General features: G+C 37.8%; 1 protein-coding gene across 1 annotated transcript in view; it reads right to left on the reverse strand.

The window, feature by feature from the left end:
• The window catches only part of LOC114056038 (protocadherin-9-like), a 266,352-nt gene that overhangs the window by 233,641 nt on the left and 13,635 nt on the right, over window positions 1-19,076 (reverse strand). Inside the window, exon 2 of the mRNA XM_027880853.1 lies at window positions 4,023-4,094. Within this exon, the coding sequence (XP_027736654.1) occupies window positions 4,023-4,094 (72 nt within the window). The remainder of the gene's footprint in view (window positions 1-4,022; window positions 4,095-19,076) is intronic.

Here is a 19,076-nt window from a genome sequence, read left to right on the forward strand (position 1 = left end):
AAAAAAAAAAAAAAAAAAAAAAAAAAAAAAAAAAAAAAAAAAAAAAAAAAAAAAAAGCTGTGTTCTGCACACAAATAAAGAGAAAATGGAACTTTAGATTCAGAAGAGGAAACAAATTATTTTCCTTTCCTGCTCTTGAGAGACAAATGGTTCACTTGTTCTGTGTCTTATTGCTCCTTCCTGGTCATTCTCAGTTCTGTGGCGATGCCCCACCGTTACACCAGGGGGTAATAAAGCCTTGTTGGTGCGAGATGTGGCTGTGACACACATTACAATATAAACTACCTGAGCCTGACAAATCTTAGTCCTTGGACATTTAACCTCCCAGAGAACTCTGGGGAGAGGGTCATCGTTGCCTCGGTTTCCACTGACAACATGAACTGTGACGAAAGAAGACAGTCAGCAAAGGGGATAAATTAATGTGTTCATTAAAGTAATTATGCTACATTTGGGCCAGGAAGATTAATGCAACTGTGTCCTTGCTTTTTAGCCATTATCTTCAGTGACTAAAAGCACTTTGAGTTCTCACAATTAATAAACAAATAAAAAGCTACAGCACTAACACCACCTTCTCACATTTTATCCTGTTGAACACCTCTAGGAACCACTTCTATGCAGTATTTCAGATAGACATATAATAGACAGTGATGTAGGAGTCAACTAAAAAAAGATCAAATCAGAAATACCCTGCAACTGAAGAGTGGGAGTTTTGCTGTACCTGTCATGCTGGCAAACCTCACTACCTGCCACTACTGCACTTTTAAGCTGTATAAATTTAAGCATTGTTCTTTTTTTTTTTTTTTCCCCTGTGGTAACTCCCTATTCTCTTTATCTAAATTCACCCTCCTAGTAATCATAGAATCATGGAATGGTTAAAGTTGGAAAAGATCTCTAAGATCATTGTATCCAACCGTTTACCCAGCACCACTGTGTCCACCATGGCCCCAGGTGCCACATCCACACATTTTCTGAATGCTTCCAGAGATGGTGATTACACCATCTCCCTGGACAGCATATTCCACACTTTCTCTAATCTAACCCCCTTCAGTACACCTTTAGACCATTTCCTCCCATCCTGTCAGTTGTTACCTGGGAGAAGAGACCAAACCCACCTCACTAATTTGCTTCTAATACAAAATATTATTTTATGTCATTACCACACAAAATTCAGATTTTGACATAGCATCAGTGACTTCAAAAATTTCAAGACTCACAGATTACATCGATTTGAAATTGTCCTGTTATAACTGACCATAAATATACAGCCTATAAATACATAATCTTAACTGCAGTAGCTCTGAACACCCTTGACAGGGTTTATCAGCTAAATGTTTAATCAGGCAAAGCAGTAAAAAACATAACCACAGGAATACATGGTATTTAGCATTTAAATAAAGCTTGTAAACCAATGACAAGTCTATTTGGGCAACCACTCCCACACATGTTCCTTATCTGCAGAGGTCTTGTCCCAAATTTATTGGAACGAGTCTCTTATACTTTATTTTCCAGGCAGTAACATCAGTTTCCATTCTCACTGAGTTCACACAGAAGGATGCAGAAAACAGAAAGTTAAAAGACATGGCCATGAAAAAAGAATTCCCACCCTGTCAATGCCATATTGCTCCGGGAACTTATGAAATCAGAGCCAAAACCCCAGAAAACAAAGCTGTAAAACCAAGAACAAAAACCCCACCACAGAAACAGGAACAAGCCTGCCAAAGCACCACAGTTCTTTGAGTTTTGTCTAATTGAAGAGCTCAGTTTCAAAATTCCCAGCTACCTGTCTGCTTCTAAGAGAAGCACAGAAGGCAAATGAGAGCTGTGACAATATCGGCAACAAGAATCCTTCCGTCCCTCTGCACAGAAAGCACCACTGCTTGTTTCCCCAGACTGTAACCACTGTGTGAAATTGCCCTGCTGCTAAATAGGTACCAGCCTCTCACCTTCTGGTATTAGGGGCCAGATGTGGCTGTTTCTGCTTCACTGTCTGTTTGGCCCTGCACGCCCAGACTGTGCTCTGGGCTATTCCATTCTCTCTCTGTTGGTGAAACACATCCCACAGCAGCTCTCAGCACTGAACAGCTGTGAGTAGCCCAAGCAAATGTAATGATTTTTTTATTGTTATTATTAAGTAGGCATGAGTAGTGAGTCTCTCCCTCGTGTGTGGTGTGTGAGGGATAAAAAAACTTTCACGGAAATAACACCTTTTTGTAAACAGGAGTTGGCTTTGCTCATGGTTCATTCTAGCAGCCTTTAAATACATTTCTCCTCCTTTTAGAGCTGGGAACCATTTGCTTTATGAGCACCATTTGGATCATTTACCTGTTGCTCATAAAATAGACAAAGCTTTTATCCATGCCATGAATTTTTACTCACTTTATACAAAATACCTAAGGAGGGATTTGCAGAGGCCAAAATTACATCCATTGAAGAATTAACAACTAATTTAATTTTCTGCTACAATAATGGTTCCAGCAGTTTTTGATTTTGTTGATTACATTTCTTCTCTCCACAAAATAAAAAGCATATTGGTGTTAGCTTCTTTATATGCCCTTTTTTTAAAAGCAGACTTTTTTTTTTCCCCAAAATGAATAGGAATGACAAAAACATTTCATGCATTTTAATCTCTGTAGGCATTAAGTGAAGCAGTGGCAAATGTATCTTTCAGAAGTGATCAGATAACAGGTTGATGGTCTGCATGCTCAGGAAGAACAATGATTCTCATCAGCACTGGGACAGTATAACAGGATATTTCTTGGACAAGGCTGTTGGCAACAGTCACACAAACCACCGAGAAAAAGTGGTTGCACAAGCTCACCTCTGTCACCCACATTCATGCACCAGTGCCCCAGTAAATGACAATCACGGCATCAAGCTGCTTCAATGACTCCTTTCACAAGGAGAAAGCCAAAAATCTCCTCCTTCACACCAACAACCCAAAGCCCAGCCCTACCTCCAAGCTCCTACTTGCTCTGCAGCACACACTGCAGGCAAGGAGATGGGAGGAATCCATTACCCCTCCCACACTGATCCATCAACTGTTCAGCAGTAACTGCTGGAACCAGACACCTCTAAACAGTTTGTTTCTGCACATGAAGAGTTACTGTCTGTTGGTAACTGTGGACCACAGCAAGCTCCTGCAGTCCTGCACATAAACATCATTGACTGCAGACGCAGATCGATGAGGCTTAACTGCTGTGATTAGCAGCTGCCTGGATAGAGGCTTTGGAGGTTTGGCCACGCAGGTGTTTGGAACAGCCAGGGCACATGCTGCACCTGGGAGCCTTTTAGTTAGGAAGGAGGGAAGATCCTGGGTTTTGGAGAGGCAACAGCTGAGGGATTTCCCTACAACACAAGGCTTGCATGTTTATAGATAACCATCTTGTCTCTGCATGCAGAAATGCACAAACATAAATATCATCTCTCTGTGACTACACTGTAGAGTTTACCATTTAAGAGCTTCTGTATTTTAATCAGCTGTACAGATTGTCCCATGAAAGCCTGCACAGTCAGCATTGCACCTAATTAAAAACAAATGCCACGAAGCATGAACAAAGGTAGCTGCAACAGAGGTGTGGGGATTTTTTCATTTCTCCTTCTAAATTCCTACGCTGTACTTGCCAGAAGTTTTGGAAGTAAGCAGCCCTCTAGAACCAGCCTAACTTCTAGGATTTCAAAATAAACATCCACCACTTAATTCCTCCACCAGATGCTCACAGTTTATTGACGCACCAATAACACTACTAAAGTAGTTCTGTTTTATATCAAGTTCTGCAAAAATTTTTAAGCACATATGAAACACAAGCTGAAGGCAAGATAATGCTGACATTTCTCCCTTAATGCTCTACCAAGAGCACTAGCAGTAATCTGGGCATCCAAACACCCAAGCAAACCATCATAACATCCAATGTTAAGAACCACAGAGCAATCCGTTTTAAGATTCCTTTGCAGATCATTCCATGAAGACTGACAGAAACCACCATTAAAGAAAACAAGTTACCAGAAAAGTTGTTCCAGCCTACCTGTGGCTGAGTCCAAGGCTCCAAGGTTGTTTCTTTCAAAGGAGTCTGTGGCCTTCCCACTTCTTTCGTGTGCTTTTAGGAGAGAAAAGCATGTGTCAGTTATGTGTTGTCAGCATTCAGCATTAGTTTCCCTCAACGAAATAAAATAGTCAAGTTCAAAATCCATACAATAGCATATCATGACTGCACACATTTGGAGTAAGCTGTAGGTCTTTTTTTTTTTTTTTTTCCCCCAGATAAGTAACTTTATAGTTGCTTTAACTTTCAGAGCAGGGGTTACACACCTTCTTCTCTGTGAACAGATAAAAATTCAGACAAAAATATGAAATTTGCCAACAGAGTAAGGTTCAGAAGCAGAAATTCAGAGGGAACTTGACTTTGGTTTTTCTGTCATTTCCTTCCCAGGCCATGCTCTGTTCAGTGGACACCCTGCAGTGTAACTAGCTGAAATAGGTGCATAACTTGGATGTGGGCCCATGTTTTCAGGTGAGAGCCCTTGCCTTTCCTTAATGCTCTTCACAGCTGGAGCCAGAAGACAGTTACCAGCTTCCTGTTTTCTTGACTTTACACTACCTTGGGATATTTCAAGAAGGACCACCCCAAAACTAAAGTCCATATAGTCAAAGAGATTAAACTAGTCTTCAAAGAAGACTTGCTGTCCCTTGACACTTCCTTTTTTTAATAATAATAATAAAACATCCTGCAGTTACTCATTAGCATCTGTAATTGCTCTGCTTCAATAATAAATGCGTAAGATTTTTGAGCACTGGGAGTGAGCATTGAACAGGATGCTGGCTCCTTCTAATTTTCTCCATATGAATTTCCCAGGGAAGGAACTTTGCACGTTGTTGTAAAGAATACAAGTCTCGTATTTTCTTTCTCCCTACTTTCTTTTTTTTTTTTACTGTAATAAAAGAGAAATAGTGGTATTCACAAAAAAAAAAAAAAAATCCTCTTCTGAAATACACTTTTTAAGTAGTGCCAGGATTTTCCTTCTTCTGAAATACAACATTTCTAATGTACTACCCTTTGAATGTGGCCTTCGACAATATGTAATCCAAATATCATATTATCCAGGTCTTACATCAGAGCAATCTGAATGCCCATGCAAGGACTGACAAAGAGAGGGAGAGACATGCCATTGGAATTTCTGTCACCAGCAAACTACGGCCACTTAAAATGAAACATTTTAAATACAGAATTTGTGGGTAACTTCAGTTAGAATGGAGCATTCACAGGGCTTCTTTCAAAAAACCACCTTATTAAATGGCAATTGTGTTTTGGCAGGTTGGATTGCCTGTAATAATAGTTTACAGGCAATCATTTTTACCATTTTTTTGTTATCTTATATTTTGGGGTAGCAGTGGAACATGATTCATTCTTGAAATAGAACAATAAGTGCATTTCAAATTAAAAAGAAATAACCATAGATCTAGTGAATGCTAAACAGAGTTAAAATGAATGCATCTGGAAAGGGAAGGTTGTATTTTTCATGTGTTCAAAAGCATATGTATTCTACCTTATAATCTTGCTTTAATGTAATCATCAAGCATCAAAGGGACCCAAACACATAATGAAAATTATTAAACATATCAGTTGTAGTGCCAAGATCCCATAATAATTCCACATGGGGTAACCTGCCAGGAACTGACATTAAAAATCACACTGTTTCTTGAGAAATCATTGTTCTTGGAAATTCCCATTGGTTTTGTATACATTTGTCCAGCCAGTTCTATATTACAGCAGAAACAAAAAACAAAAATCAAAAGTATGACTACATAAAGAAAACGTACACAAAAGTTCATTTAGGTGAAACAATTCTTAGAGTGTTTGAGTAACACTGGAACCCATGCTCTGAGTCTTAGGTATGACTTAAAGAAGACTCAAAGAACTCAGTGTTAAATTTCCTACAGACTAGCACCACTTACTTCCTACTGCTCCCCCTACACACCACCCAAAGAGACCCTTTCACCTCAGTCTGAAGCCAAGCATCAGAAAGTAGGAATAAGACAGAGAAAGAGTGAAAATAGTGCACAGAACACATGGAAGAATAAAACCTAGCACTAACCTACAGCTCTCATTCCAACTTTCAGAGCTATCTCTAGAAATGAAAGGCCCAGCACCACCCAGATCTAGTTTGTCACAGAGAACCTGGAAGCTTATTTGCATTCTCACTTTCCAGAGTAGGAAAGCACATTGCACACGAGCTGTGAGCACACACAGGACAGCTGACACTGACCCCCTGCTCAGACTGCACGTCTGCTGCAGCTTCCAAGGGGGAGTACCTGTTCTGAACTATCTGCTACTACAAGCAGTTGTACTTCCAGTGTAAAGCTCTTTACTTACCCCTCGCTGAGATACACACACATTGCTAATGGATCACATAAGCAGCACTTATCCACAAGTTCTCTTTTCTCTTTTATAAAGAGTAATGTGGTAAAGAGAGACAATTCTCCCAGGAGCTTCTTTCTTCCAGCACAGATAAAGAAGCTCTTACTAAAACTGGGGAGTTTTTGGAAGCCTTTATCTGCCCATTTTGCTTGGAGCATCTTCCTACAGCCTTCTGCAGCTTCTACAATCCTTCTGAGGAAACAATAGACTGTGCCCACAGCCTTGTGTTTATGTTCCCTCCACTTTCTCAATTTGACATTTAAGTTTCACACATAGAAGAAAAACGTGCTCATAATGAGATAAAGATGGAATGATTTCAACCTGGATATTACATTATGGTTTCAGCAGTGCCATTAGAGCTCCCTTAGCTCTTGTACACGCACCGATTACAGTTTCTCTAGCAGGCAGGCTTGACTTCTGGAATAAATTAGGTCCTTTTCATGTCTGACGAACCACCTGTCACTTTGTTACAGCCAGCTACCCTTCCAGAGCACAGGGCATATCTGGACAACTGATTCAGTTCCTGCCACTCATCCAACACCTTCCCAGATCTGCCCCCCGCCGGAGTTGAGGGAGACACACTTTGCTGTAAATCATTACCTGCCACCCTGTATCATTGCTGTGCTACTGGCACTGAGGAAGGCAAAGAGACAGGAAACCACACAGGATCTTGCTGGCTGCAAAGGTTTCCTTTATCTCAGTGTTCCCTTTTGCCCAGAGGGAAATGCAATAAATTCATCTGTCCCCCAAGGCCAGGCAATCCTGTCTATCCACAGAAAGTCTAATCTTCAGGTATTTTCAATATAGATGTAGTTCTGGTTTGCTGAGTCATCATACAGCCAAGTCTCATCAGTCTTCCAACCTGACCACCTAGAAATTACCCTGATCAATGATCTTAGCAATCAATAAAATCCAGACTAATAGCCAGGTAGTAAGAAGACTGTGCACAAAATATTTTGCTGATATTTGGAATTTTTTGTCTAATTATAGCAGAAAAGAAAGCTTTAATATTTAATCAAAGTAGTTATTAAATATGTTTTAAGAGAAAAATGAAATTCATCATGAGTATTTCCTGTTGTTCATTGGAAGAAATAAGTTACCAAATGCATAATTACTTATGACAACTTGACAGGTAATATCCAGGCTTCCAAAATCTACCAGAGAAAATAAACTGTAAAATAAATTTTAAAGGTTACGCAAGTCAGTGTTTCAAGACAGAATTCATTTTTATCTTTAGGATGCTACAGAGTGGTTCTCACCCCAAAACACGAGGGGAAATCTTTGGTGCACCTGAGGCAGTTCAAGCTGATCTTACAGGTGCTTGGTCACAGATGTCCCTCCTGGTGGAATCCTATCCCTGCCCCACTCAGCTCCTATGTGTCTGCACAGCTTTGAATGATCCATGACAAGACATTCCTTAGTCTCTCAGCCTGTTTTCTCCATCAGACTGAATTCCATTCTCTCCCTCACCAGAGGTACTAGTCTAGCTCCCCCTGCCTGGGATTCTGCCCTGCCAGCCCCTGTGTAGGTAGGGAAGGGTGGTGAGGAAGAGGGCAGGCTGTATTTCAATGACTATTATCTTCCATGGTGCAAAGGGAATTTGTTCTGCACCTTAAACTTTTTATTCTAATATTAACTACTGGATCTGTTCAGCTAGATTTCACCTTCATTCCCTCCTGCTTTTTTATTGACAGGTTTTTGTTTTTCTTCAAAGAAATTTGGATTTATTATGGTTAGAAAGACAAAAAAAAGGTTACAACACGACAATTTTTGTTTTCTTATTTTGATTTCTGGAAAAACCTTAAAATAATCTAGACAGATACTACCCCCAGTAATTCTAATGGTTATTGATTGCTGTGAGAAGCAAAAGCAGAGAGAAATCCCAAGATAATATAATGCATTTTCCTCTTGTGCCTTACAAAATTGCTACAGCAGCATTAAGATTGTCTGATTTCAAGTGTTACACTTCTGCACTTTAGAGAGGAAAAAAGTGCTCTATTTAATTGTCTTTCATGCTGAAAACCTACATGGTTTGAAGTGAAATTTAGGAAATAAACAGCAAAACGCATTTAGCAAGTAATATCTATATTATGTTATCTATATCTAAATATAGATACATATCTAGATATCTAAGTATCTACATATATTTATTTATATCTATATGTTATCTATATCTATGTTACACTGTCACTTGGGATTGCAAATGTTTATTTAGAGCAATTTCTGTCTGCCAAGAGCTACATTTTTAGACAGTACCTGCAGACTATTTTTCTGCCCCCCATTATAATCAGGAAATCACGTATAGTGATTTTACTGTCCAGGCAGAATGTCTTTATTATCACACTGAAGCAGAGGTATGCTGCAAGTCTGAGAAGGAGATTATCTCCATTAACAATGCCTCCTTCTTTCTTCTAAGTTGATTTCAGGTAATTGGATTCCTGAAGTCATCTCCTTCAGCTTCCCAATATCCTTCACGTGAAAGGTGAACAGAAGGATTAATTTCAATGATAAGTTTATTTAGCAGATTGCTAAAAAAAAAAAAATTATTTTGCTCTGAGTCTCCAAGGTTTAGATATATATGTAAGTATATCAGAAAGCCATAGGACAGCTGAGATCAAGTAAGGATTTGTTTGGGAAGGTTTTTGCTTTGCATTCAAGAAACAAAGGACAAAAATGCAAATAAACATACAGATAAACCCCCCTTTATGAAAGTATCACTGAGAAACCCTGAAACGTGATTTAGTAGTAATGGAAAAAATCAGCTTTCCACACTAAACAGCAACCTGGAAGCACCACTGACAACTTCTACACTGTTTTGGCTGCAACAACTGCACCTCCATTTCTAAAAGTATTAAGATGCCTTGTAATGTGTCTGTACATCCTCTCAGTGATCCCTTGGATTCAAAAGCCATAATTTGACCCAGCAAGTCCTCTAATGCTGCTGCCAACAGGCAGTTTTTATCTTGCAAGTACTTCTTCAGAGATGCAGCGAGTCACCTGGTGCACACCCAGCCAGCATTAGGCCATGATTTCCAGAGGTGCTGCTCATCCACAGCCTCCAGCACTCACAGCTCTTACACTATTCCTACAGAAAAATCAGCCCTTGGCTTACTTATTCCCTCTTTTGTTCCAACATATCTATGGGTAAAGTGGGTGTAGGGCAGGAGGCAGAGGAATGAAAGATAAAGGCAGGGTGTGGGGTGGGGGTTGAACGACTACAGCATACTAGGAAAGCTCAGAGGTTTAACAAAGCCTGACATGAGATTTGCCAGATGGTTCTGTACCGGATTGTAAAACTTTAAACTAATCTTCATTTAAGAGTTTTAAGGGCTGTATCCCTCTTATAAAGCCTCTTGCTCTTTTGCCTGGTTGATTCTGGTAAATTATAGATCAGACTTTAGAAAACTGCTTCCACGAACAGCAGCTCCTTAAATCTCAGCTAAACTGAGCAAGAAGATTACATGTTATTATGATGTAGCACAGCAGGATTTTTGTACAGCAAACATAATGATGTAGAGAAGGATAAAACTATCATTCTGTGCAAGGAGGTCATCCATAGAAGAACAATGCTTTTTATACAGCCAGCAAATCCGTCCCTACATGGTGAATCTTCACATGGCAAATGCTTTTTCTTAATGGTTCTGTAAAGAAACCCAACCGTAAGCAAAAGCCAAATCTGCATTTCAGGATTCAACGATCAAGCACTGTACAGCAAAAGGGATGCCATTTGGGAGAAATTATTCTAAATATTACTAGAAAAAGTATCTATTTCAAGGGCAATTTTAGGGTAAATGCATCTTGTTGGTTTTATGCAAGGAGAAAGGATTTCCTCTGAATCCCTGGGGAAATGTCAGATAGTGTATGCAGCATTAAAAATTAAAATGCTCACTAATCTTACAAGTGCATATATATATACATATATACACACACTTTAATTGTATATCAAATAGAGTTCACATGGAAAAGCAAAAAGCAAAGTCACCATAGTAATGTGTAGAAAAATCCTTTCCACCTGCTGTTTGTATTTTCAGTCTTACACAGTATCTTCACAGTTGAAATTATAGTAGAGAGAATTACAGATTTCAGACACCACATGATGACAAAGCTGAAGTGGAAATAACAGAGAATAAATCCAGGTGTTCAGCAAACAGCAGTAGCAAAATTAAAAAAAAAAAATCAAGAGACTGAGACCACCAAGTTCTGAGAGTTGAAGCAGTAATTTGATACTAAAATTGTGGCCTATCAACCTTTAGAACAAGTGATGCAAATGCCTAGGTCTATTGAGCTCTGAGTCAGCAGCCTATTGAAATTGCTTTAATTTTTCTGTACACGATTTTGAATGCAACGTAGTAATGGCAAATGACCTTCTTCTCTCTCTCTTTTTTTTTTTTTAATTGAAACATTATTTCCTGCACATGAAAGCTTTTGACTTAAAAGCAATCAGGTGTGATATTCACAGCTCTGGTCTTTTCAAAACGTCATGCACAGGAATTATATGGATTTATCCTAAAGCTCTCTGTAAGAATAGCAGCATTTTGAAATGCCTAAGAAAATGCCTGTCTATGAGAATATGTTAGGGAAGACTACTGTAAAACTGATTTATTACTTTTAAGTTACCAACAGATACCATGTTATTCTTCTTGCACATCATTGGTAACACAAACAAATTTGCCAGATTTACAAAACAATTAAAAATTTCTTAATCAAAGCACAGTTAAATGCATTCTGATATGAGAAGAGAGGAATCCCCACAAATTCAAATAATTCTAAACAAGAAAAATTACTTTAAATTTTGATAAACACAGTTTCTTGTTTGGTTCATATATATAAAAATGTTAGTGGTAATAGCTGATAAAATATGCTCACACTACATGTTCTGACTTGAAAGTATTTACATATATAAAACTAATGTGGCATTATATGCTAAGGTATTCTAACATCAAGTGAAAGGAGGAAAAAAAAAGAACATAATATCAAACAGCTTGCTTTACTTGCCTGAGCTGTATTTAGCTTTTTAAGAATGAATATAAATGTACACAAATCCGTTTTGTGACTCGGATATAAAGCATCATGTTAAAAATGTAGTACACAGTAGCAAAACTACGAATTTTTATATTCCTGCATATTTTCTCCAGAGTTGTTAAAATTCACATTTCTTATATCCTGTCACAAAAATAGTTTCTCTTTCTGTAGGTTATTTGGGAAAAATAGCAAAGCCTTGGCCTTGGATCCACCTTGTCCAAAGGTGTTTTTTTTTTAACTAGGACTTATCATTTTCTCCCTCTATGGTCTGACTAAGTTATACTTTACAGAAATCCAGCTTCTTATAAAGAACATTTGCAATTTAAATTGCTCTTTCTCTCTGAGCATTAAGTCTGAATTGGATAAAGTTGTTAAAAGGTAGGGCTTCCCAGTTTTTTTTTACTTCACTAATCAAGCAAACTAAAATTACATTATCGGAGTCAGCCAGGAGTAGCACTGACCTGGTTGATGGAGAAAGGTCTGAATGGGAATCTCACATGCTGATTACAGCCAGGAGAGAATGGCTGACCAACCCCAGTGATTTAAGCTTTGAAGTGTGGCAGAACTAAGGAAAATGTGCCACCTTAAATTAGATTTTTCCAGAAAGTTGATAAATAGGCTTACTCATAAAGAGTAGCAAGACTAATCTGCAATTCTCCTGACATTAGAGACAACATGATATATAGAAGCCTTGTTGGATCATCAGTTCTTTTCATTTGATGTCATCCTATTTATATTCCTTATCCCCAGCTGTGACTATTCGTCTTACAAAGTATGTTTGATTTTTCTAGTGCATATTGTAGCTCTTAATACGTGAAGTAAAAAGTGAGACTTTTCTTCAGGTGGCAAGAGTGTGGCCCAGAACAAGCGACTGTACCATAAATAATCCCTCAAGAGATAAAGAAATATGCTTGGAAATACCTTTATTTTTCCTTATCGTGTCTTTGAGGATATTATTCAGTCTGTATTATAACCTATGGCACAGAAATCAGACTGAATGCAAATAATGTAGCTTGTAAAATAGGGAGGAACAGGGCAAGGCATGTAGGAGTCACCAAGGGTAAGTGTAGGTACGAGAGTCTCCAGCTGCTCCAAGGCAGGTCAGTGCCAGGGAGCTTCATTGCCCTGCTTAAGCCAAGAACGTCTGTGGGCTGGATCAGCACAACTTGGGAAAAATAAATATGAGTCTCATTACAAACAGAGACATAGGCAATTGCATACTCCTATCATTTGGTACTTTACATGGGGTCAGCATAGAGCCTGAAATCTCAATAGTATTCCAGTAAAACCCATTAAAAGTTGTATGGCAGTCTTATTAACCAAAAGAAACTGGTGCCTGTCAGCCTCTCTGCTGCTTCATCCTTTCCTCTGTACAGCCATGCTCATCAGCTTTCCACCAAGAAAAATATGAAAGTACTGTTTTATGGTTCTCAGTGGGAAACTATCACCACAGAACCCACAAAGCCCTGTCACATTTCCCCTAATACTCCTGTGTTATACCAACCCCATCTTCTCTCCCTGTCAGGAATCACTTCTGAAGTTACAGGACAAATCCTGCTTTGAAATCTTACGTTTCTCTGCTCTCATTGCTGTCAAGAGAATAGTCATTCTATTTCAGGAAGAATTATAAATGTCTAACTTTTTTTTTTATTATTTTAGCTAAACATAATAAATAATAACATTATGAAATCAGTTCTCTTCCTGAATTATATAATCTGTGTACTAGGTTGCCTTTCAGGAAGGAGGGAACCTAAAATTCATCAGAAGCCTCAGTGGGGCAGGGATATTACTCAAGGAAGCTTCAATGAATAAAGAGACTTTGTAAGCCCTGAGGGACTGAGGTCAAGGTTCACCAATGCCAGAACGTCACTGACACTTAACTGCTTCCATAATTATGCCAGATCTGTGTCCTTAGAACATGGAGACAGTACTGCAAATCAGGCAGGGTAAGAAGCATTCCCAGTGGGGTTTGAGTCCTTGTATTTTAAAGGATTCAGGAAAGTTGTTATAACAGATTTGTTCTCATTATTGTCAGACGTCATTGCAAGATTCCTTGGCCCCAGTATTGGATTGGCCTTAAAACCTAAGTATTTCACATGAGTATTACCTCTGTTTCATCAATTGTCTCGTCCCTACTTTGATCAGGAACATGTTCAGAGCATGATCACGCAGCAGAGGACACCTACCCCTGTTGAGGCCAGCACTGAGTGTCACCAGCATGACCAGTAGTGGGAATGGCAGAGAGCAAAAGTCCACAGGGATTCAGCCTGTGTCAAAGCCAATGTTACAGCAAACTTTAATTGCTACTATAGCCGAAACCGGCTGGATAAAGTTTAGAAGATAAAATAATGAACACAGAAGAAATATTCTCTTCATAAGTTTTAAAAACAAGGTAAGAAATAAGAATGCGAAGGGATGAGGAACATCCAGATCTTTTAAATAATGGGTGAGACAGGAGAAGTATTCCAAAGTACTGAAAAACATTGACAAGCAAGAGTTACAGTGGTGTTAAGGATGTCTCAAGTTAATCCTGGAAGGTGTTTTCACTTAAGATAAATCGGTTTCTGACTGTCTTCTACCAACTGCATTGTACCTAAGTCCAAGTTCAATCTCATCTACTATCATAAAGTTGATTTCAATCCTGACACACAATGTTTCTCAAACACATTTCCTGAGAGTTTCCATGTTTTCTATTCAATGTTATTCATGAATGAGAGATATTTTTTTCCCCCTCCGGTCAGAGTATTGGAAAGAGAGAAGGAAAACTCAGAACATAGTATCTGAAATCTCATCTTCCTTAAATACATTACTAAATTAGTTTATGCAGGTCAGCTTCCACTAATAATGCCCGTAAAGGGAAAGTTTTCAATCACACTCCTTTTTTTTGTAAAAATAATAAATGGATATTAGTATCATTCCTCTGGAAATACCATTTTCCTCATTTAAACAATGAGGAACTGAAGAGCAGAGCCACACATACAGTAATTTTTCAGGTAACAGGCAATTTTTCTTTCTAATGCCAAGATGAGAGACAAAATGACCCCACTTTGATAAGATTAGTAAGAAAAATACTTCATAAATATACTTGAACATTGGAAGTAGATTCCATAATGTGTAAGATTAGAATTCGGGACACACCTTTCCAGACAGATGCAGATTGACAAACACACTCTGTCACACACTGATTTCCAGAGCCACTCCAGATTTCAAATATTTCAACTGTGCCGAGTATTTCATGAATAATATCTGTCATGTATTTCGAAACGAAACATATTTCATTTTGTTATGCACCTCTGTAAAATAGGCTCTGTTACACTGTTGACCTCTTTCTGCATCTCACTTACCAGTGGCACATTCCAGATACAGGGAAATGAAACCTGAGGAAAGGAGTGATCGAATACTAACTTATAAGCTCTGGCTCTGCACACAACATGAAACTCTTGGAATGACATCAAAAACATTAGCAAAGGATTTATAATGCTGAATCCAGAGCGTGTGCATGTACACATACATGACCTGGTTTAATTCTAGCTGTTTGAACACCAAAAATAGACTTCAATTTCAGTCAGATTCTAAATAATTACAGAAAACTTTTCAAGATGTTCAACTCCATTTTCTCCACCAAAACGTTCTGTTCGAAACGAGACCGAAACCTGGAATTCTTGTTTTCAGTAGATAAAATTTCTATTTTCACATAGATAAAGCCATAAATATGACCTTAAAAAACCAAAGTTTACTTTAAATTACCCTCTTGTTTATTTTGTAGGGAAAAAAAATTCCTAATGGAAAACAATATCAGAGCAGCTACTATTTTGTACAGAGGTCTTACATGTGTTAAAGAAAATGGCAATTTGCTTATTAGTGGTAATTGCTTTCATTCTTCCAAAATAATGCATTCCAAGAATAATTTGAGCTTTTAGATGTAGTTAACGAGATTAAAAAATTATTACAGTATCATTCTGATGCAAGTTGAAGAGTTTGCATATCTCACTTAACAGAAGAGATTTGCAAATAAACATTTGGAGCACATGAAAATCAATAGCAAAACCACAGAATGTGGCCATCATTGGACTTCTAAACTATTTACACTGAATTATTACTTGTCTTAGAATAAGCACATGAGCAGCGAAATAACATATGGCAACAAAACCAGACACAGTATCTGGTTTTATTTTTCCTTATAAAGTGTGTTATTCTGTCCATATGCAACAGACTTGATAACTTCACTTATAAAGACTGTGATAATTTTCTAAAGGGTTATGCAAGTCCTGCATGATCTTCTCTAATACCTATGATGCATGTATTCCATTAAAAAAAAAAAAAAAAAAAAGTTATCTTTGGATTACTACACTAAACCTCCTGGTGTAAATTCTTAAGGATTTCTTGTTCTTAAGGAATATGAAACACTTTCATAATTTCCATGACAGTGACCCTTAGACCTTATAAGATTATGTTCTCCATGTTCTTTTTTATTCCAATTCCTACACCTTGAGAAATACTAAATGAAATTAAAGGTCTGAACTTCCTCTGAGTGACTTTTTTAGGCACAATACTGGTTCAAAGTCACAAATAAACCCTCAATACACCAAAAACCCCACAAAGACAAAACAAACAAATCCTCCAAAACAAACAAAGCCACAAAGCCAATCAAAAAAAAACCACAAGAAAACATAGCAACAAAAAAAAGGCAAACATCAAAGCATCAGAACCCACAAATTAACCAAAAATACTCTGTCTGTACTCTTTATTTTTACAGATTATTTCATCTTTTAAATGCAAGTGTAGCTCAATATAATGTGTGAATTGAAACATTCCCACCAAGACAAATCAAAGCACTGATATTTAAATGATCTATTTCTGAAGGAGGCAAACAGAAAACACTTCATCCCACAATCCTTTAAATATTCTTGTCAGTTCTGTTACACAATACAGATAACCCACCATTATTAGAGGAATGTAAAGATGTTATGATCTATCAATGTATATATAAAGCCTCAGCATTCAAAGGTAAACGCAATAGTTTTCCTTTCTTCACTATTTTACACTTATCTCAAAGGGAGCAGTTGGAAAGAGGCCTTGCAAAACATGGACTGAACCAAATGGGATTTTTTAGGCAATGACAAGCAGTGCAGATGGGCTGGATGTGCAAACACTCAAGCTTCTCTTCCCTTTCCTGCTCTCTGTAGCTGAGCACATACACTGCAGCTCAGTTTCAGTGAAGTGGGACTCAAACAGCAAACACCATGAACTTTCCACGTCCTTCAAAGTTCCTGTGGTCAGTTACGACACAGCACATCAGAGTGTTCTGTGTACCTGGCACAAAAACCCTCAGCAAGATTCGTATCGACCAGCCCGAGGAAACTGCGCTGACAACACCCAAAAAACAATCAGCACACTCTGTTTCTTTAGCAAACAAACGGTTGAAATAAAGAAAATAAGAACAAAGTTGTCACTGCTGCTCAGTCACTGAGAGCCGAGACACTGCTGATTAAGGTAATAACTAAAAAGCCCAAAAAGACAAACTTTTTGAATCAGGGAAGGAAAAGACATTTGTACTCCTTTGTAGACAAAAACATTATACCAGAAAACTTTAACCACACAAATATAAAAATCACAGCTAAAGTAATAAATAAAAATGGTAAATGACATACAAAGAAAATGACATAAAAGACTTCCCTCAAAACCACCTGCTTATGATACACAGCAAAATGAGCATGTCACATGACTGACGTGAGACAAGAGATACATCAACATGGATGGAGGATGACTTCTGGAAAGCTGAAGATCAAATAGAAAATGCAAAACTATTTTCTGTGTTAAATATGTATGATAAACATCAACTTCAAGACAACAGACCTAATCCTGCATTGTCCTGAATCCTGAGAGTGAGGAGTTTTATGTAACCTTTGAAGGAAGAAATTCACTGATGTAGCATACTTCAAGATTTTCCATGAAACAGAGATGTAAGGTGATGCCCACCACAATGCAGATTTAATTATCTGTCCCTCTCCTACTACCCAACTCATCATCCAGACAGTCTAGACTCACTCTTCACTAGATGAAATACCAACAATACAGAATTCATATTTCAACTTCCCTTCAGATTATTTCTATAAATGCAGGAACTATGACAAAATCATAAGATTAAAAAAAAAACAAAAACAAAAACAAACAAACACCAAAACAACCAACAAAAAAACCCAGACCAAACCAGAAGCACTTTGGAAATAGTTTGTCTACTTCTCTATTTGCACTTTTTCCCAACATGTACCTCTCAATTTAAACAAATTCTTTACTGTAGAGGTACCACTGATTCACTTTAGGGAAACCAGTTTGTTTCAGCAAAATTTAGTGTGCAAGAGTCTTATCATAAAGGGCTAAAATGGCTATAAAGGAAATTACACAGCTCAAGTAAAGCCTTAAATAGTTTTCTTTAACAAAAATTTAATGTTATATCTCAAAGAGAAATCAGATTAGCTCTAAAAACTGGTAACAATTCTCTCACGGAAACACATTGGGATTTGATGTTTTTCTTTATCCTTTCTTCCTCAGTCCTTATGAAGCCATCCCTAGTATATAAAATTTCTTTAAGCAATTTTCTTACGACAATTGGCTTCTTTAATTTACCTCGATTCCCAACCACAAGAGTAGATCCTTTGCTACCTCGAGATCTGCATTTAATTCCACATTCCTTCCTTTTATTTCAGAAATGTCCACATTTATCTGCATCCCTTTACTTTGGGGCATCATTTAACTTAGTCCTCCCTAGCCAGAAGTCCTAGTACACCCTCCCACAAACTTCTTGCTTCAGTGAACTGATTTGCTGTCTCTTCTAACTATCCTCCACAACAAATCAATCCTTTGACTCTTCCAACTTTTCCGAAGACTTACCTGTTGCCTGCTAGAGGAATGTTGTAATCAAACTTCCTTTTTTTTTTAAATTTTTTTTATTTCTCTGTGGCAGTGAAGAAAGATTAATTTAATATTAAGCATTTGTCACACAGCTGGGTTCAGACAAAGCCAACTGACCCCTCAGTTCTCCCGGTCCCACTACCATCCCTATCCATCAGAGCAGGAACATGGCAAGGAACACTGAGAATATGCTGCCAGACCACACACAGAGAAGTTCTTTAAACCCACCCACCCACACAGACCAACATACAACATAGTCAGGACTTCCCTTAGGATATGCCTTTCCACTTGACAGTTCAGGAATACTTCTCTCCCTTTGCCTCACTATTAGAGTGAACCAAAAAAAAAAAAAAAAAAAAAAAAAAAAAAAAAAAAAAAAAAAAAAAAAAAATCCCCAGTATATAGGACTTGATCTCAACTGACTAAGGACCAGAATATCATTAAGCTCTGCTGACAGTGCCTTCTGTATATCAACAGTTCAGAGCATAATTAAGACCAAACCGTCAGACATCCTGGAACAAATCAAAACCTTCATATGAGTTGGTTTTGTATTTTGGAAAGGTCACCACCTTGGCAGGTAAGCCATAGACTGAAAGAAAATGGATACAGATAAGGTAAACATACCTTTCCTATAGAAATTTTGAAATGAATGGTGTTGTCCATTTTAGAAGAAAATGAAAAGCAGGACATAAGAGGATCTATTTATTGACATCCAGGTGTATTTGTAGG

The sequence above is a fragment of the Empidonax traillii genome, unplaced genomic scaffold (assembly GCF_003031625.1).
Source record: "Empidonax traillii isolate 1590-97213 ecotype Southwest subspecies unplaced genomic scaffold, ASM303162v1 scaffold76:size1281806, whole genome shotgun sequence".
NCBI lineage: Eukaryota > Metazoa > Chordata > Aves > Passeriformes > Tyrannidae > Empidonax > Empidonax traillii.